We start from the raw sequence: 21,768 nt of genomic DNA, 5'->3' as shown, positions 1-21,768 counted from the left end.
AAGCACAAACAAGAGTTATTGACGACGAACAAGGACCCACGTAACAGAGGTTGCTTCTAAAGAAAATTACCCCAACAAGCACCCACCTCCTCACTTAAAACACCAACCACCACCCCACAACAACACCCCCACCAGACTTCACCACTACTTCACCACCACGCATCACCACCATCGACACTGCATCACTACGCCACCAAAACATCATCACCAAGAAAAAAGCAGCAACATAACCTTAAATATAGAGGAAGGCGAAATCCAACAACAAAACACGGGCAGCGACGCCGGTTTGTAGCGAACCCACAACCCAAATCAAATTAAGGTTGCCGCCTATGACAAGGAGAATGTGTTTGTCGCCGTAGTAAAAGAGAACCAACGGTGGAGTAAAAACGATGGATCTGAACAACACTTCCCGGATCCCGACACCCTTGAACTCCTCCCACCACACCACCGCCACCACACAACCTAAAACTGCCACCCAAAAAGTTCACCCCAAAGCACCGCAAAGAAACCACTCATAAAATCCATGAATCCACCTCCCACACTTAATCAGCTCCTGTCTAACAATCATAACAGCGCCAGTTCCAAGTCCACGTTATCCACGACCACCCCACCCGAACCGAATGCTACAAACCACCACGCACCACTACGCAAATCTGCACAACCACACCAGTACCACACCAAACAACCACGCAAAACCTTCACGACAACACCATAATCACCACAACCACACCAGCGAGAAATCACATCACCAACCACAACAACATCCACCTTGCACCACTCTCTCTGTTGTTCCCGATGACGCCACCCTCCACCACCAGAACCGTGAACCGCACCACCACCACCATACCAAAACCAGTGAACTGAACCACCACCCCCATCAAAAGCCGTGAACAGTAACACCACCACCACCAAAACCACCAAAAAAACGTGAACAACAATAGAGAGGTTTGCAGACCACTGTGTATGGCGCAGCCGACAGCCGTGAACGGCGAAGTATACAGTCGTGAAAAGGCGCAGCAGTCAGATCTGGAACAGATCGGGACAAACAAAACTGGACTGGAACAAAAACAGTGAAACTATCATGGAAAGAACCAGGAGTATAAGAAGAAACCACCACGACACCGGAATTGACGCAGCAGCCTGACCCTCATAGGAGGTGGATGAAGGTGGTGCAGTCGCAAGAGACGCGCGCACCACCCAAAACGGCATCTACATCTTGCTAGCCGCGTACGGCTTGTTTGGACAGAGGGAGAGGAAAACAACTTCTTTCTAGAGAGAAGGCAGAGACAGATTATTCTAGAGAGAGAAAGAAGAAACAATTTAATAATAGTTATTAAACCATAACCAAACCGTTTTGAACCAAACCGAACTGTTAGCAAAACACAAACTTCATATTTTAATAATGAAGTTTTATTTTCCCTTCCATCGTGCATTATCATTGGAATTTGTTGATGTTTCTGTTGATATTCCTAAAATACAACTAGTAAAACCACAAGAAATTAATAACACTGTGTGATTTAATTCTTAAAAAAGATTAATACATTTAGTCATATTTTAAATATAATTAATAAAAACTCATTCAAATAGCAAGTAAGATACACGAAATTTTCCCTTTTATCATCACCAAACCACAATCCCTCCTCTCATCACCACATTCACCCAACCACAACCCGTCATCAACAATTCAACATCTTCTCTTTGCCATCGCCATCAGCATTGCACCGCCTTATCACGGTGGCACCATCTCTTCTCTTTGCCGCCATCGCTGGTGAGTTTTCATGATTTAGGATTTTTAGGGTTTATCACATGTTAATCTTTATTTTCATCTTTCTTTCCGATGATTTAGGGTTTTTAGCGTTCCCTATTAGTGACCTTAGTTTTTATTATTCAGGTTTAATTTCATGCATTCAGGTTGTTTTCTTTGCCATTTTCTTTAACATGACACAAACACAACACCAGACACTGACATGTTGACACCGATAAAGTTTTGAGAAGAAAACGACATAATTCAATGTAATCACATGTGTTAGTGTTGTGTCGGTGGTGTCAGACACTGTCACATGTCGGGCATCGGGACACGCCTATGAGCAGAAGTGTCGGTCAGGTTAATTTCATCGGTAATGTTTAAAACTCTTCAGAGTAGAATAATGGTTTCAGAGTTTACAATAAAGCATGAATGTCTATAAGTTATTCTACATTTAGTGAAATTGGTCAGATTTGCCATTTTGCTACTTGCTACTCTGTTTTGTAAATGGTATAAACCATGGATGTTATGTTACTAAGTACTTGGATGCATCAATGTTCTTAGAACGTCATGACAACTTTTTCTGTTTCAAATATAAGGCCTGTTTGGATTGACTTGTTTGAGTTTATCTACTGGCAGGCATAAGTTTTGTGAGACTACTTTGGAAAATAGCATATGACATTTTTTATAAGTTTTTTTTAGCTATTTTCTTAAGTTTTCCAAGGTAACTTATGAAAATAGCTTACAGCATATACAAAAACAATTTAACTTTATTTTATCATCTGCTATAAAAATAGCTTATGTGAGCTTCTACATAAGTGCTTATCATGATAAGTTGTGCTATAAGCTGCAAATAAGTTGTTTACCAAACAGGCCCATAATACTGGATACTCGTGTCGATGCATATCTTCAACTACTTTGATTCACATTTAATTAGTTCATGGTGAAGGAGTTAACTTTGTGCTAAATTTTGATTTATCTCCTCATTGTAAACAAAGATCAGAGTATTACAATTGTAGCTCGTTAGCCAAGGTCATCAAATTTGAAGATAGTGATATGTCATCTCCTCGACGAAAACATGTTACTAATTTGGACCATGATCTCTCTCCGCCAAGGAAGAATCGAAAGGAGCCATCCATTCCAGCATCTGTTAATGAAAGAAAAGCTGGTTTGATTTCTGGTAAGGATCTCAGAGAAGAGATTGACAGAAAGAAGAAGGATGATATGTTGAGGTGATTGCGCAGTTATTTTATGATTCTTTTCGATGCACATATTCTTCTTATGTACTGCTGAATGGATTTTCATTAATATTTATACTTCATTCCATAATCTTCTGATTCTATTTTATTTTCTTGTTTAGTGCCGAAGCAAGCATGTTTTTATGTTGTTATGGTAGTATAGAATATTGAGTTAGTTCTATCTGCTATACACAATTCAGAAAAGGCAAACCACAATGTTCAGCAACAATGGTTGTTAACTGTTTGTTTTTTATGGCTACACTTGAATGAGTTTTTCTGGTGTGAATGACTTGAGAGTAATCCTTGACAAGTAAGTCTCATGAGTCATCAATTTATAATTACAATTTACAGCATACAATTTAATTCCTTAGTTTTAGGAACTGCTAAACTGAAAACAACAGGCAACAATGTGTTTCCTATTCTATTTGCAAAAGGTACAGACTAGATATGAGGAACATCAGCAGCAGGACCAACATTTTGATTAGCTTGTTTCATTCTTTGTAAGAGTTGTTGATTATTGCTAGAAAATAAAAGAGGCACAACTAAAGCAATCACATTTCTGAAAGTGTAATTAGTATATAATGCTTGTTTCCCTTTCTTGTTAGTTGTTCATAACTTGTTTATTGCGGTATGCACTAATCCTTAGTTTTTCTTCATTCATCAAGAAATATAATGCCAATAAAAATATACATGTCAAGAACTCATTCTTCTAAATCTTAAGATATTCAAGAAAATGTTGTTCTAATTATCGATTCCTTTATGCAGACTTGAACAGATGGACCCAAGGTAGACAAACTCGAGATCCTAAGTAAGATCGGGGAGGACAAATGAGATCGTGAATCGGGGGATCGTAACACGGATCGTAAGATCCTACCAAATTTAGAAATTCATATATATTGCATATAAATTCATACATATTCATATGAAGCAACGTAATTTATTAGGAAAAAAACTCTAAATAACACTCATTCATTAATAGAAAAAGAAAAAAAAACACTTTCCAATAGCAGAATTTGATGCCATTGATACTTTGTATGGTAGAACAGAACAAAGGGAAAAGGGTTGAATATAAAATAGAGTGGCTAAGAATGAAGGATTTTTTTTTTTATGAAAGTAAGAATGAAGGATTGTTGTTGCAGAAGTAATACGTAGATGATTAAATAAGTAACATTGGAGAGGGAGTTGAGTGCTATGAATATGGAAATTGCATTGGTAAGGTTCCCTAATTATTGATAGCGGCTGTTTTGGGAAGATCTTCAATAATCAATAGGTTTAATGATAGGATTTGAAACCGTTTAAGAGATTAAGAAGGGTGAAAAACGTATTTTTTGACTTTCTGTTTGGGAAAATGCGTTTTTTGTCGAACCGGGTCACGAACCCGACCCAGTAAACCCGGATTTCTGGAAAACAAAACATCAACCGGGTCGCGGATCGACCCGCGAACCCGGTTTTCTGGGTTTTCAACCTACCTCGTCTGGATCGACGTTACCACCGCTTCCACGTTTTTGCGCGGCGATCCAAGCCGTTCCGACCAATTTCCGATTCCGGCCACTTACCAGCACGGAAAGGGGGGGCAAGATCGTGGAACCGTACGATTCTACGGTCCAGATCGCGAGTTTGTCTACCATGGATGGACCCGAGCATCAGTGGGCACGGCGCTGAACCTGTATTTCGTGATAACAAAGGTAAGAGTTGACGTCAATTTTTAGTTTATGTTTCTGTCCAGTCTGTTGGATGCCTTTGTGACGGGTCTCTTGAGAGAATGGGTTGGGGGAAAGGCATGGAGTTTTGTGTGGGTATTGTAGGAGGGGTAAGGGAGGAAAATAAAAAGAGAAATGGCGTAGTTGTGCAGTTATACAGTTGGCATTTTGTAGCTTTCCATTTGGGGCAGAGAGTGCAACTTTTTCTTTGGGTGAATATCATTTTATGATAACATGAATTATTCAATCAAGCTGAATTTTGCAGGACGACGCGTTACCAAAGAGGAACACTTAAAGTCAAAACAGAAAGTAGTCAAAAAGGCCAAGGTATTTTGTGCAGCACTGCGTTTCTTATCTGGATGTATCTTTCTGTAAGTTATATAATTATTTCAATCGTACTAGTGAATGTTATATAATTATTTCCATATAGAATATAGTGTAACTTATTTGTTTCATGCACAAATATGTTGGCTAAAAATAATTTTATTAATGCCTTGTAAAGATACATGATTCTACTTATATGACATCTTGAAGACAAGAAACCATCTTTATTTGCTTAGTGATTCTATTCCTATGCTGTATTGAAATATGAAAATCGTTTGTAGTGATGTTTTAACATTCATTCTACTTATATTACATCTTGAAGACAAGAAACCATATTTGTTTAGTGATTTTTCTTCCTATGCTGTATTGAAGTATGAAAATCATTTGTAGTGATGTTCAAACATTGATTATACTTATATTACCTCTAGAGGACAAGAAAGCATCTATATTTGTTTAGTGATTTTGTTCCTATGCTGTATTGAAGCGAGAAAATTATTTGTAGTGATGTTTTAACATTCCGACCCCACTTAGTTGGATAAGGCTTTGTTGTTGTTGTTGTTTTAACATTGATGTTATTCATGTTTTCTTAAGAAAAATGGCAAGTTGAGTTATTGGCTATCTTGACTTTCAGAAAATTGAAATAGATTGTAGCAAGGGCTTGACTCAAAAGTGGAAAGCCGAGGCTAAGCAAAAAGAACTAGAAGATGAGAAGGACAAGCCTTTTGCACGGACCAGGTATACAGAAGGAAAATGTCCAGAAAGTTGTGTTGTGGTCATGTGGATTGTGTTAGATTTCTTATCTTATTACTTCTGTAGCTTATTACTTTCTTATTGAGTTTTGTCATGTATTCAATCTTCTATAACTATTAATAAAGGCAAAACACTGATTTGGTGTAGCCCTTTTTTTAATACCAAAATACCCTCAGACGCTCACACAGTTACAACTCACTTGGCCGGTTATTTTCGAAAACAATAAAACTGCTGCCATAAACAATTATAGTTTCACAACCGCTGCCACATTTCCAAACAAACATGCATTCTTTCATGCATTCTTTTACATTAGACAACTGAAAAATTGTTGACAAGGGAAGAAATAAGTTTGTCTCCTCCTCCAATAATACACAGGTTCCACCTACTCTCATTAAATTATAATTGCTTTGGTTAATTTTATACATCCAATAAACTTACATGCATTATTTTACATATATGTTGAAGAACACGATTGAAGTATATGGAAGAGCATAGTGAGTATAACTGTATAAACAATTGTTGATTATAGAGAAAGTAAATGACTATCATTAGTTGTATAATTGTTTTTATTTAAACTCTTAAATTTTTTACAACAATATATAGTTACTATCCTTCTATTTTGATCCTTTTTTTTTGTTCATTGACGTTCCCTTTTTCCTGTGTTTTTTTTTCTTTTATTCATTTTATTACTCTCACCCATTTGAAATATTGGAATTATTTAAAAAAATATATAAAAAAAAAAAAACTTCATATATATCTGCTTGAAGATATTAGAATATCGTCAAGTTTGTGATGAAGTGGCCAAGTGGGAATATCTTTTTCTTTTGCATGGAATAGTCCACACATCTTTGCCAATTTCTTTTTGTATCAAATACTTTGTTCATTGGCATGCTTACTGTAATTAATCAATCAATGCTCTAATTGAATGTATGCATGATTTGATTAGCATATTTTGCGATTGAAAATAACTTTTTAGCCAGAAGCACTTTTTTGAAGCATTTTGATTATAAACTTTTTAGAAATCAAGATAAGCATTTAGCGTGAAAAAAAAAAGTTTCAATTGCTCCAATTTTTGCAGTTAAAAGCCTCCTCATGGCAATTAAAAAATATTTATATGGACGCTTTGTTCATATATTTTCATCCTAAGATTGTTCATTATGGTTTTGCAGTTACTTTTTAAATGCTTATTTCAATTAGACAGATGGACAAACAACATAACAAAATGGAAAATAATCATGGTCAACAATCAAAGGACCACCAAAGGGAAAGTTGGACTCGAAATGCAAGAAAACTAAGGCAAAATATGAGCATCAAGCAGAGACAACAAGATTTTTTTGTTTTGAAGAACATAGACAAGAAGAATTGTAAGGCGATCAAATTACAGTCAGACGAAGAACAAAGATAAACAAGTGGAGATAACGAGTGTCATAGACGGAGAGCACATGATGCCATTTCAGGATTTGACAAATTTTCTATTTTGCTTTGTCACATGTTCAAGGAACACATGATGAGGCTTAGTGAGTTAAAATTATTATTTCTTAATTTATTTCATATTTATTTCAAATTACATTTACTTATATGAATTTACAATATATTAACTATTTTTAATCAATTAACCACTTTACTATCTATATTAGTCCTTACAAAGCAGCATTTTGATTCATCATATTCTCTAGGAACTCATATGAAGCGAGAGGCCAAGTAGAAGAAATATTGATGACACGACAAGTATGGTAAGTACAAATAATTTCTAACATTTAATTTGTTAAATTTAGTAATTATATATCTTTCGGTAATTACCTTTTTTAAACCACATCTTCCTAATATGAATTCAATGTAATTTTACGGAGCCTCCAACACCAAATGTGCTATCCGGTACCACACCTAATGACACAGCGTCATATTACAAACAAGGTACCGATTAAAATTGTGTAAAACCCAAAAAAATATAGAAAACAAATAGGAAAATGCTATTTATCTAGAAAAATAGCATCAAGAATTTTTCAAGACACATGTGGCAAGTTTTAATTGCATTATTTATTTGTCTATTTCCTATTTTTCAGTCACACCTCCTTGAATTGTGGCAAATAGTGCATTGTGATTGGTTGCTCTTTATTCTTGAAGAATTCTTGATGTTTTTTTTCTAGATATATAGCATTGCTCAAACAAATATGTTGATATTTGGTTTATTTTTATTTCTTATTAAAATTTCATTAAATAGAAGAGACATACAAAACATGAAAAAAGTAATAATAAATGAATTAAGACTCATTGATTATTACCCTTATTGTGAAACAAGTCTGGGGAAGAAGAGGGGGAAGGGAAAAATATTGAGAAAGAAATAAAGGGAAGGATGGGAACTATAGCGTTGGTGGAAGAGAGATGGTTAGGGAATTTTTTTTGCAGGTTCTTCTAATGGTTTGTTTGTTAGGTTTGCTCTTAATTCTACTATCATCAAATTCACATGACAAAATTATTTTTTAAAGTAATTTTCTCTGTAAACTGGAGTTTACGGCATTTCTTTAGTATGTTTTACTAAGAGGCCCCCTTTTAAACGGTGCATCATTTTTTTTGTTCATTTGATCATACCAACATTTGTCTTATCAAGTTCATTTCATTCCTCCTTTTACCAATTGGATACGTGTTGTCATATTGTGAAATAGATAGAGTACACATCAGTTTTCCAGTTGCGGGATGAATGTGAAAGAAATTCGTCCTGGTGCAGATTTTCTCAAATGAAAAGAGATAGCCTCTATGTTCAGCGACTCGATTTTGCTCTTCATATTATATATTTTCTATATATTACTCTTCTACGATGTGTAAAACACATTATATTTGTGTATGCATATTGTGTATTAATTTATACAAAAAAAATATAATCAAATAAATGCATACGTTAGCGCAGTAGAAAAAGCGGACAGACGGGCACGGGAGTGCCCGTCTGGACTTTTCATTATGTTTTTCTATTTAATTTTCTTATTTTATTCTAACTAATATTCCAAAAACATTAATTGAGAGTGGTATATAAACATGAGAGGTATTAAGGCCTCTTGAGGAATGGTCCGAAACGGTGAGATAACAAAAATAGGAAGAAATCAGGATTCAGGAATATCAATGGAGCATCACAACAAAGTTTTTACAGGAAAATTGAGATTCAGGTATGTGGTGAAGGCAGCAGCACTGTGAAAGCCGCATAGAGTCGGTGTGGAACGTTGGTCTTTCACCTTCAAGATAGAGAAATGAAAAAAGGGGAGGGTGGTGTTATTCTTGCATCAGACTCTAGTTGTTGTTTTAACATTGATGTTATTCATGTTTTCTTAAGAAAAATGGCAAGTTGAGTTATTGGCTATCTTGACTTTCAGAAAATTGAAATAGATTGTAGCAAGGGCTTGACTCAAAAGTGGAAAGCCGAGGCTAAGCAAAAAGAACTAGAAGATGAGAAGGACAAGCCTTTTGCACGGACCAGGTATACAGAAGGAAAATGTCCAGAAAGTTGTGTTGTGGTCATGTGGATTGTGTTAGATTTCTTATCTTATTACTTCTGTAGCTTATTACTTTCTTATTGAGTTTTGTCATGTATTCAATCTCTAGAACTACTCTTTTGGCTTTGTTTTAACCATACTAGACTTTCAGTCATCTGCTTGATAGTATCCTTGATAAACCTAATATGGTAGCCTGCAATAACTAGAGCTCAACTGTGTAAATTGGTTTATATTTGTTTCACAAATGAATGGCAGTCTTTACTTCCTATGAGAAATTAATCTATCAACTTGCTTGTTAATTCTCCTTAGCAGCCTTCCCAGTTCCCGGGTAGATTTTTCGTAATCCACTTCGTTGACTTAAAAGAGTAGTGATGATTGATTTTTCATATTCTTAATAGCTGTTATATTTGTTCAGGTATTTCACATTTTGCATCAGTACTAATGTTATTGTTATGCTTTTGTCTGGGCCCCTCAGTTCCACTTTTTAGTAAAATCTTACTTCAAAATGGTCAAAGAAACTGATACCATAACTTTCTTGTTTCTTCCAACTTCCAAGTTTATCATTTTGAACCTGCTAAACATTGTTTACCGTGTAGTCAGCCCTCCATCCATAATGAGTGTCAACTTTTTTTTGTAAGTTGTAATAATGAACTAATCGTTTTTGTGACAGTATGAAAGTTTATTTATAAAATTATTCAACTTGTTACAGAAAGTTACTTTAAAAAACAAAGTCCGAGTTTATCGTGTGAGTAGATGTCATTGAATTTTTTTTTTTTTCTTAATCCTTCTCGTCTCCCTATCTTATGTTGCATTTGTTGTTTTCTTTTAGAGACGATCCTGAACTTAATAAATTGCAGAAGGAGAAGGTACTATGGGATGATCCTATGAAACATTTAGTAAAGGTAATGCAATGCAACTCTAATTGTTGGACACTTACAATGAAGGGTTTTGATCTGTTCTGACCAATGTTTTTTCATGTCAATTATCATTTGTGCAGAAAAAATATCCAGAGCCTGACCTTCCGAACTTGGGGGAAAGTGATGATCTGAAATATCTCGTTCCTCAAGATATTCCAGATCACAGCTGGTTGAAGAGGGAAATAGAAGCTCCCCCTAATCGATATGGGATAAGGCCGGGACGACACTGGGATGGTGTCGATCGCAGTAATGGTTAGTTTCATATCAGCCAGATTTTTATACTTGGATTTTATATTAACATTTCTCATTATAATACAGGGAAGTCGTCCTAAATTATTGACTTCAGCTCTTCCCCTGCTTGTAGGTTTTGAGCGGGAATTGATGAAGAGAATAAATGAGAGACAAGCTGAAGAGAAAGAGGCTTATCTCCGGTCAGTGTCTGATATGTAAATAATGAGCTAGGGCTTATGGATGGGTTATAGGGTATACTATACTTGGTTTGTTAAGATTTGTGCTACAATTGTATTTAGTAAATATACGAGATATACACTAATAATAATCAAGTACACATTCTTCTTTTCACTATTTGACATATAATGGATAGCCTTTAACTAGGTGATTAGTGACAAAAATTGTCCAGTACGTTGTTTGCTCAAATTTTAAAAAATGTTTTTCAACTATGCAATTCCAAATACAGTATCAAAACTGAAATCACGGTGAGGCTTTAATGCCTGTGTTTAATTTGGATTTCAAGAGTTTGCTGAAATCATGTTTTTGTCATCAAATTCTGATAGTATATGTACCAAAACTGGTTTTGGTTTTTGAAAACATCAAAACGCAAAACTAGAACAGAGTTTGAATTACACTATTCTATCCTCTAATGTCAAAATATATACTTTACTACCTTCTTAGATCAAAATCTACACTTCCGTCTTAATATTTATTTTTATTTTTATTTCTAATGGGCTAACGACAAAAGTCTAACATACAAGATCAAAATCTACAATTCCGTTCTTAATAATTTTTTTTTTTTATTTCTAATGAGCTAACGACGAAAGTCTAATGAGCTAACGACGAAAGTCTAACATACAAACGCGGAAAAAGAGTATTACCGTGTACCATTTTAATCTATCCAAATTTTAATGCATATTTTTCTTTTCTTTTTTATTCACCGTATCATTAACATAAAGTTTAAAACCAAATTATAAAATATGAAGTGATACAAACTTATATTGTTCCTTTTAGTGAGAGAAACTCCAACTTCCCTCTAAGTTTTCCTTCTCTTTCACTCATCGAGGAGGGGTGGTTTTAGGTCATTTTTATCCTAAAATCATCCCTCAGCATCTTTTTTCCCCTTTCTTTCGATCTAAATAAGTGATTTTCACAAATATCAAGCGTTATCTTTTGTGTTTTTTCGTGATTTCGTCGTCTGAGTGCGACCTTGTGTTGTTCGTCGTCTTGTGCGGCGTTGTTTGATTTGGCATCTTGTTGCGGTGTTCGTTGGTTCATATTGAAAGATCAGCTTCAGTCAATCACAGATTCAATCAATGATTTGTACGTCAACGTTGCAGATCCAGAAGCAAGAGTATTCTGGTGATTTAGATTTTATCATGTTATTTGTAGGCATTTTGCCGTTGTATGCTATTAACTTGGGTGTTGTGAGTTTGTTCGCAGATTCATCCTTTACGTTTTTAGCGATCTTGATTCTGATGTATTCTATCGATTTGAATGAATGAATATCGTTTTGTTTTTTGTCAAAAAAAAAATAAATGTGAAGTGATACAAAAATATTATTAAATATTGGAAAAGTTACCTCTACTGATGATATATGGCTTTTCCAAAATGAATTTTATGTTATAAATCCTCAAATTAATAATAACAAAAATATTCAAATTTAATTATCTTTTACATTAAAAATTGGAAAGAACTAAATTATTTTTTCTTAAATCATGGTTCAAATTCAATAGGTATTATAAAAATATTAAAATGGAGTAATATTTAGTATTACATATTTAATTATTAACAGAGATAAGTGTAATTCAAATATCTCTTCATCCCATCCCATTATAAGTGAGCATTTTGCTCATTCCACACATATTAAGAAATAGTGTATAAGTGAAAGAGAGAGAAAAATAGTTGAATGTCTTGTTAATTATTGATGCATTTTCCATTATCGTAAATGCAAAGTAGAATATATTGAATCCAGAGTGAATATTAATTAGAGTTATAATGAAAAAGTAATTATTCCTTCAAAAAAAAATGAAAAAGTAATTAATATTGTATTTAAAAGTGAAATGAGTCAATTTTTTGTTACAATTTATTTTTTTGCAAATGACTCACTTAATATGAGACGGGGGAGTATCTTGAGGGGCGTATAATTAGCCTAAACATTTTTTTTTAAAAGAGATAATTTGAATTTCTTCTACTATGGAATGAAGTGAAATTTAGTCTATTATTTAATGGAGGTACATGTGATGGCCCCTGGGGTTAAGTTACGTAGACGTCAATAACGAAAGCCACTTTGGCTTAAACATGTTCGCGTTTATAAATATTCAACATTGCAATTATTAAGCTGTCTCTATAGCAAGCAACGAAATTTTCTCCTACGATTATGGCTTGGCAACGATGCCCAAAAACATGTTGTATCTTTCATTCCCTCTTTGGGTCCTTATTGGAGTACTAATTATTGGCACATTGTGGTTGTTGCCATGTTAATGTCTACTTCTGTTGTGGCTCAAAGTTGTATCCAGTTAATTATGAAAAGGGTGTGATCCTGTCTCAATTTGCATGTCATGTCTTATCTATCATTTTATTATCTTTGTGTTAACTTCGTGGCGCTTGCTCATGTTGACGTATGACTCCATTTCCATATATGGTCAAGCAGCTATTTGACTATTTGATGAAGATGATTTTTTTATATTCAATGGTATGAAATGGAATATCAATTCTATACGTAACTCGCATTTGAAGCAAGGAATTAGTTAGGAGATGTGCCATTACATTACTCGTTGTGGCTTGAGGTTTTCCTTGATCTTGGTGAGCCTCGGAATATAATTTATCTAAATTTTTGTATTAAAAAAAACTGGAAAATTAGTTGTAAAATCATTTGACAACACCATCGTTAAAAAACATGTTTTTTATATAATTTGTCAAAAAAAATTTACAGTCCACAAATAATCCCAAAACCAAAACCAAAATCCAAACAAAAATCAAACATTATTATACATTTTTCTGTGTTAATTATTATTCATTTTAGGATATAAGTAAAATGCACTACTCAATGTGTTCTTAAAAACCTCGCGAGGAAGGCGACCGTGATAGGTTTAATTTGGTTTAGTTTGAAAATACACATGATCCTATTCAAGGCCTGTTTGTTTTGGATTTTTTTTGAAAAAAATTTATTTTTTTGAGTAAAAAATCACTTTTTTAGTTTTTGTTGTGTTTGTTTGAGATTTTTAAAAAATTCATTTTGCTAAAAAAATCATTTTTAGCCTCAAAATGAAAATCTATTTCAAGTAGCTTTTCCAAAATCTATTTTTTTCTTAATGCAAGGAACTCAAGTGTAAGTGTTTCAAATCTCAAAAAAATAATTTTTATGATAGTAGACAAACAGAAATAGCTTTAGATTTTTTTTTTGAAAATCTTTAAAAAAAAATCTCTAGATTCTTTTAACTCAAAATCTATTTTTTTAAAAACTGAAACAAACGCACCCTCAATTTGATGATGGCACAGAATATGTGAGATCATTCTCTTTGGATGAATATGCAAAAGAAAAGTACACTAATAGTGGTTATTAGTTTAATCTCTTAGGAGTTTAATTGGTTTAGATTATTAGGAAAATAAAGCTTTAAACATACATCCGATTAGGGATGGGAATAGGCTAGGCCGAGCTAGGCTTTGCAAGGCCTAAGCCTGGCCTGCCATATTTTTTTAAAGCCTAAGCCTGGCCTGCGGCCTGTCATAGGCCAACTTTTGAGGCCTGAGCCTGGCCTTCTGAAAGTCTGATACGACCTACTAGCCTGTTTAAAAGCCTATATCTTATGAACATCTTTAAATAAGCAATGTGATCTAAGTTTAAATGGACTAGGAAACTAATAGTTCAATTATATTATACCCTCTTTTGATAATCAACACGAAGTTTTAGGGAATTCAACTATATATTGTATCATATTTCTATTCAAGTTTATAATAATACATTTGTATATGCAAAAAATTAATGTATACTAATAAAACTTAAATTATTGAAAAAGTTTACAAATTTATATTTTAATTCAAAATACAAAATATAATATAATAATAAATAATATTATTCATATTACTTAAATAGGTCGGCCTAATAGGCTTAAGAGGCTTTTTGAGAAGCCGGTGGCTTGGCCTTTTAAGCTAAATAGGCTTAAAAAAAAGCCTAGGCCTTCTCTATTTAAAAAAAAAAGTCTGGTCTGATCTGGCCTGTCGTAGGCTAGGCCGTAGGCCCCTGTAGGTCGGTCTAGCCTATTCCCATCCCTACATCCGATTATAAAAACAAATATAACAAAGTGACATAATTGTCAGACGTGATTCGATGCACATGTTAGAAGTGTCAATTTTTACCTTACACCATGGACCAACTCGATATATTTTAGGTTGTGTTGAGCTCATAAGTTGTGGGAGCAAAATATTAGGTCATTATGCACGGTCTAGTTAGTCCATTGAATCAAATTGGGGACATACTTCGTGCAAATTTTTATAAATATTAAGTACTTTTATTTGATAGAAATGTGTGTCTGGCCGAACCTTAACTACTACTGTGTTAAGTAGGGCTATGTTGCAAAATATGTCGTATGTTAGAACTATGATCAGACCTTTTTTGATCCATTTTTACTAGGGGTTGAAAATTGGCCAATCCACCCAACTTTCGTTTGTCTCACGACTAACCCATCAAAAGGGGCGTGAGGTTGTCCAACTACGGTGGTTGAGATGAAAACCCACCTCGTCCCTCCCCTTAGTAGCGTGATAAGTTTTTTTTTTTTGAAGGAAAGTAGCGTGATAAGCTGTCCTTGTAAAAAAACATTTTTTTCTTTCACATCTTATCTTGTAAAAACCAATAACACCAACGATTCAATCATAAAAAAAGAGTAGTGATATTTGAACAACCATTTGAGACAACTTTTGATGACAACTTCTTTTTTATCTCTTTTCATTGGTTAAAAACAATGAAGAGAGAAAAAGGAAGAGAGAGAATAAGAGGATAATGTGAGTATGAGAGAGAAAGTTGTCAAAAAGTTGTCACAAAGTGGTTGTATAAATATCATTTCTCTAAAAAAAAAAAGTTAACAAAAATGCATGCAAACAACATAAACATACGTCCACACTGGACAGGTTACCACATAATCAACCATGATAATGCATATGACTCAATCAATAATTAAAAATAATATAATGAAATAAATTAGTGATCTCAAAATAGTCTACGTCAAATTAAATCATAATAATCCCAAAGTATTCTCAGTTTCTCCAACAAACAAAATATATTCACAGCAAAACAAATTCAGAAAGATAGCAAGGAAAAAAAATTAATTGGCTCAACAGGTAAATGCAGAGGCGGATCGACTCAAAGATTACGTGGGGCTAAAGCCCCCATCCAACTTCTCTGTTTTTTTTTTATTATTATAAATAGAGTATTAATTATTTTGGTTTCTGAATGTGTTACGAATAATCACAAAGTATTCTAATGTTAAAGATTATTTTGGCTAACAAAGATATTTAATACATTGAAAGACTATTTTAACCTCACATATATCAAATGTTTAGATTTGCTCCCGTTAAACGAATCTCACTCCAATTTGAGAAAAATAAATAGTGTAAATGAAACCCATGTGAGACATGGAGAATAATTTATTTAGAACTAAAAAAGCTACCAATACCAAAGGAAATAGTTTCCCCACTATTTATTGTATAATGAATCTTGCTTCATGATCGGTTTTCCTTAATGCAAATAAATTATTGAAAAAAAAAATATGTTTTTGATGGAGTAAGTGAGATTTGTAAGCCATTTTGATTGATACGATACAATGTAGTTAAACCAATCAATATTTCAGAAAGCGAAGTGCTAAATTTACGCTAGTTTTCCCAATCATTTATTGAATTTTCTTTGGACCCAAAATCATTTATCGTATTGTATTTGAAAATGGAAAGATCCATAACTAAAGGAAACCAAAGGTGTCATGGATACATTTTACCACTTGATAAGTGTCGGCAACATAGTATCTTGATTACTTTTAAATGCTCTTTGAAGAGTGTACACCCTCCGGTCACTATTGTAAGCAAAAATCTACATTTTAGGTTCATTCATTTAATGATGCACATGGTCTTTATTATAGACCCCATACACCATTAAATGAATGAACCTAAAATGTAGATTTTTGCTTATATTAGTGACCAGAGGGTGTATAGTGGTTAACCACAAAATAGTCATGATGATCATGAACAATAATTAATGTAGAATTAACAAGTCACTTGTATTGTATGCAACTCAATATTATGTTTTGTGGATCTTTTCCACGCTTCCAAGCCAAAAGTTTTCACCATAATTACTTGCTCTCACCCACCAAACCAATTCAAAAGACTTGTCTGTGAGCAATATAAATGTATGATGACGAATATAGGGGTGAATTTAGAATACTCTGATGAAAGTTTTAGTGTTTAGCCATAGATCAATAGATACAAATTATAGCATATCATCAATAACAAAGAAAGAACAAGAAATTGTGTACCTTTGAATTAGGTTGATGAAGGACAACTGTAAAGAACGCCGACAACTATGAGAGGGGTAACTAGGTTTTCTCACCAATCTTCAGAATAATTAACCGTCTAATGGGATGACGTTTAAATAGCTAAACGACTGAGGGCAGGGACCTCTCATTGGGCTTATCTAAATGGTCCAACCCATCACGGTCCATTTAGTAACAAAAGCCCAATCACTCAAATTCATCATATAATTAGTGCTTAACACAATAGACCATAATTTATATTATGACATCAACTTACAATAATTGATTATTGTCAATCCATAATTGATTAATCAAATAATTAATCCAACAATCTCCCACTTGGATGACAATACTCAATTACTGAAAAAAAAAATTCACTTGTCATAAAGAATTTAAAAATTTAAAATTACATGTATGGTCAAAGCACTAATCATTCAAAAGAGAAGTAAGCTTTAATGCTGCAGAAATTGAATCCGATAGGGAAAACAAATCATACAGATCAAAGACTCACTTTTCTAACAAATGATGAATCTATAGTGACACGTTTGAATTAAAAAGAATATGTCACTAAAGAATAGCCCAAGCATTTTAAAATGCTATAACAAACTCCCACTAACCCAAAATAACATAGACTTAATCAAATCATTATGAGTTACAATACTCATATATAAGTATGTGGTTAGTGGTTCTGCCAATGAGTTTTCAATTCCATAAAAGTCATATATCCACATAGGTATAAGAGTAGTAATTACTTATAGGGATAGCCTATAAAGAGATAGTAATTACATTTAGTCAAAGTCGATAAATGTTCTATGACATTCAATTAATCCAAGTTTTATAAAAAAAAAAATGTGACTATGAAAATCCATAAAAGCAAAATAGGAAATTCAATAATCCCCAAATTGGATTAACATAGACACGTAGTTTAAAGAAAAATATGTGGATTAATGTGGCCACTAGAATGTCAATAACAAAAGAACATTTATGATTATCTCAAATTATAAGTACCACAAGAACACAATATCATACTCGATAGGAGTATTGATATTATACATTGTACTTACTATTTATGACCTCAAAAAAGTGGAATGTTGGTAAAACAGAAGCACAATATATATTTGCATGCTACGAGGTTATTGTGCATATTCCAACAAAATTGACTTAAGCATCCAATTATGATGCTTATTGAGATAAAAAGAATTTTAACATATATCTCAATATAATAGAATGAGACTAAAGTTTAAAGTCTCTTAAGTTATGCCATATTTTATAGTGTGCACAAGAGTATATGGCAATAACAACAATAATGTTGTGTACACATTTCTCTTGATCTCACATATATATATAAACAAGAGTGAGATTTCTCATTTGAGCTCATAATATATAATATTGTGTACACACTCCCACTGATCCCACATATATATAAACAAGAGTAAGTGGGATTCTCATTAGTGATCACTGATACAAAATATTATAATAATGTAATATTCAACAGTGGGATACTCAATTAATAGTGCAAGATTATCAACATAAGTGGTTATATAATTTTAGCCAATAGAGTTTCATGAACTCAACCACATATTTTGCACATGAGCATAGCAGAATTATTAACACAAGTGGTAACTCAAGAATAATATGAAACCCCATAAATACATATTTTATCAATGACAGATATTATCAAGAATTGGGTTTCGTAGTTAACCACAGATTCTGCATTTACAATTAAGGAGAACGTAAATTTTCATTTAAGAATTTTATAACACAAGATCTCCTTTTCACAATTAAAATTCCACAGAATTTTATAAACGTAGTAACCGTTATATGACAGAGTATGATAATTATATAAAAAATTTATCATCATATGAGTGAGATGAGTCTCTAAAAATAGGATATAAGACTCTGTTCACAATTTTAATAACTCACTCAAAACTCAAACGCTACAATTATACTTACACAAATTTGAGAAACAATTAGGTTACAAGCAGCGGAAATACACAAGACTTATATTTTATTATTATTGAGGATATAAGAGAAAATAGTCATAAGCTTCCATAAGTATTAAAGAATAGCAATAACATAATTAATATCCTCAATATAAGTCTCTATTTCATATCTAAAATATGAAAACAAATAAATATATTTGTTTATGAGATATAGTTAGTTGACATGTAGAATTTTTCTCACTTGTTGAAGAATGATAGTTAAACTATCTTACCCACAAAAGGATGATTATGTTAAGTAATGTCATACCGATAGGGTATGTCCATCACGTTACACAATACATAACAATGATTCTCCCACTTGATAGAGAATAGACAATGATAGTTGAATTAAAAAGGTTTGAAAGATATTTTATTTAAAATATTCAACTATTTCTCTATCACAAAATGATATGTTAAGTAACGTCACACCGATAGGGTATGTCCGTCACTCACATAACAAAGGGATAGTAGCAATCCAAAATATTTATATATATAAAAATCACATTTAGGTAGAAATTTAATTCAAAAAAATGTAATAATATTGGATTGCAAAATTTATACAATTTTCTACATGTCTTTTAACAAAGTAACTTACTTATATTAATCTCATTCAAGGATCTTAACGATAATAAGTAAGAACCACATCATCACAATGTACCATTCTTATGTCTTACAAAATTTTAAACATTGATAGAGTATTATAATTATAATTGACATAAGTATAAACATTTTAGGTACATTGAATAATAACAATTATATTAATAACAACACACCGATAGGGTATGACTATTACCAATATAATGCTAATCTATTTAACAAAATTTGCATAATTGTACCCACGATAGGTGAGATTACAATTATACAAATAAATAATGTTTATGCTTAAGAGAATATGATACAATAATATCATGCATAAACAATTATACTTAAATTTACTCAACTTCGGTCATATTCAAATGATAGAAAAATGTGCTTAACAATATTTTAAATTAGCACATCATAAATATGACTTTAGAATTTCTTTTATATGAAGTAGTATAATAACAAAAGTTGTTATTTGGAATAGAAGTGTCAAAACAAATTCCAAAATTTACCAAAATATTCAGAATATTATTATTTGGCAAAAGAAAATAAAAAAAAATTGGAATTTTAAATATTGAACACGCGCCCCCACGCGCTACAGCTGCGAGTGTTTTTATTTTATTAATTTAGCGCGTGGAATTCACGCGCATTGCATCTTCTTTGCCCGGATAGGTTAAGCGGGTCGATATTGACCCGTGGGTGCAACCCAGCTGTTTCTGGCGATTTTCGCATTGAAAAGCGGCAATTTCGGTACGGATCTCATCGATTTTGAGAGAAGAAAAGAACCCATATATTAATTGAGGATTATCGACTCAATTGACATATCTAAGAAATTAGGGTTCATCCCAAAATTTGAAACTAGACTGATTTCAATTTCAATTTGATACAGGTTCGGTTCGGAATTGATCCATTAAGGGAGATCAAAGATCGAAAATGGGTTGTTAACCGAACCCGAAAGAACGGAAATATTAAGGGTTTTTTCATCGCAACAATTAAAGAAAAATAAAATAAAAATGGGTATGAGATCACGATGCAATATCTAAGTGTAAACCCAAAACAATTTCAAGAATGGCAAACGTGATAACCCAAATACGTGTTAGGGAAAAGCAGTTTCCAGAATTCATGATTAACAATATTTGGATTAAATATAATAAAACAATGAAACTCAATACATCAATTCTGATGTCATACGAATGAAAGAAAAATATCATATTTAGGGTTCATGCCATTCAAACAAATAATAGCCATAAATTGCATCTATTCTGGCTCTGATACCAATTGATGAAAGTTTTAGTGTTTAGCCATAGATCAATAGATACAAATTATAGCATATCATCAATAACAAAGAAAGAACAAGAAATTGTGTACCTTTGAATTAGGTTGATGAAGGACAACTGTAAAGAACGCCGACAACTATGAGAGGGGTAACTAGGTTTTCTCACCAATCTTCAGAATAATTAACCGTCTAATGGGATGACGTTTAAATAGCTAAACGACTGAGGGCAGGGACCTCTCATTGGGCTTATCTAAATGGTCCAACCCATCACGGTCCATTTAGTAACAAAAGCCCAATCACTCAAATTCATCATATAATTAGTGCTTAACACAATAGACCATAATTTATATTATGACATCAACTTACAATAATTGATTATTGTCAATCCATAATTGATTAATCAAATAATTAATCCAACATACTCACTAATGATTAAAAAGATCAAGTGTTCAATTAAAAATTTAAACTCATGATTTATTAGAGGAAAATGTTTTTTGTAGAAACTTAGAGAAGACGCTAACGAGTGCATGATTCACAAAATTGAATTGGAGTACTTGAAAGTTTAATAGCTCAATTAATTTGAGATAATTGAAAATCAAAGGTTTTAAGTTCAACTCTAAAAAGATAAAGATATTAATTAAACTAACTAACTACCAACATTTGTTATAAAAAAAAAAAAAATAGACCGTTCTCCTCCTAGAAAAATAATTAATCACAATAAACGACTTTTTTTTTTTTGTATTTATTCAAATTTAACTTTTTATTTTTAACATGTTTACTAAATACATTGAATATTACTCTTTTTTTAAAAAATAAACTATTGACTAGAAATTCATATTTTTAAAGTGAATAAACAGTGCATTCGAGTTTGAACTACGATCTACATGCTATAAACTTGAATAACCATCAAATGAACATTTGATGTTTTTTTTTGTCAAATAGCCTAGTGGTTAGAGCTCACACAATTTAGTGGTTAGAGCTCACACAATTTAATTGTGGAAAAGTGGGTGTCTGATGTTCAAAC

At 32.7% G+C, this 21,768-nt stretch overlaps 1 protein-coding gene across 1 annotated transcript; it reads left to right on the top strand.

Moving 5' to 3' along the window:
* The first annotated feature begins 1,616 nt into the window (after positions 1-1,616).
* LOC146931869 (pre-mRNA-splicing factor cwf26-like) lies at positions 1,617-10,787 on the top strand. Its single transcript, XM_085703443.1, has 10 exons — positions 1,617-1,768; positions 1,892-2,117; positions 2,748-2,976; positions 3,748-3,768; positions 4,624-4,667; positions 4,948-5,009; positions 5,638-5,741; positions 10,068-10,140; positions 10,236-10,407; positions 10,520-10,787. The coding sequence occupies exons 2-10, from the start codon at positions 2,084-2,086 to the stop codon at positions 10,603-10,605; spliced, it is 825 nt and encodes a 274-aa protein (XP_085559569.1). The 5' UTR covers positions 1,617-1,768; positions 1,892-2,083; the 3' UTR covers positions 10,606-10,787.
* Positions 10,788-21,768: the final 10,981 nt, after the last annotated feature.

This window comes from Medicago sativa, chromosome 4 (genome assembly GCF_051527215.1).
Source record: "Medicago sativa cultivar Bolivia chromosome 4, Bolivia_mono, whole genome shotgun sequence".
Taxonomy (NCBI): domain Eukaryota; kingdom Viridiplantae; phylum Streptophyta; class Magnoliopsida; order Fabales; family Fabaceae; genus Medicago; species Medicago sativa.
Note: the sequence above shows the minus strand (reverse complement) of the source record. Positions and strands in the feature narration are given on the sequence as shown.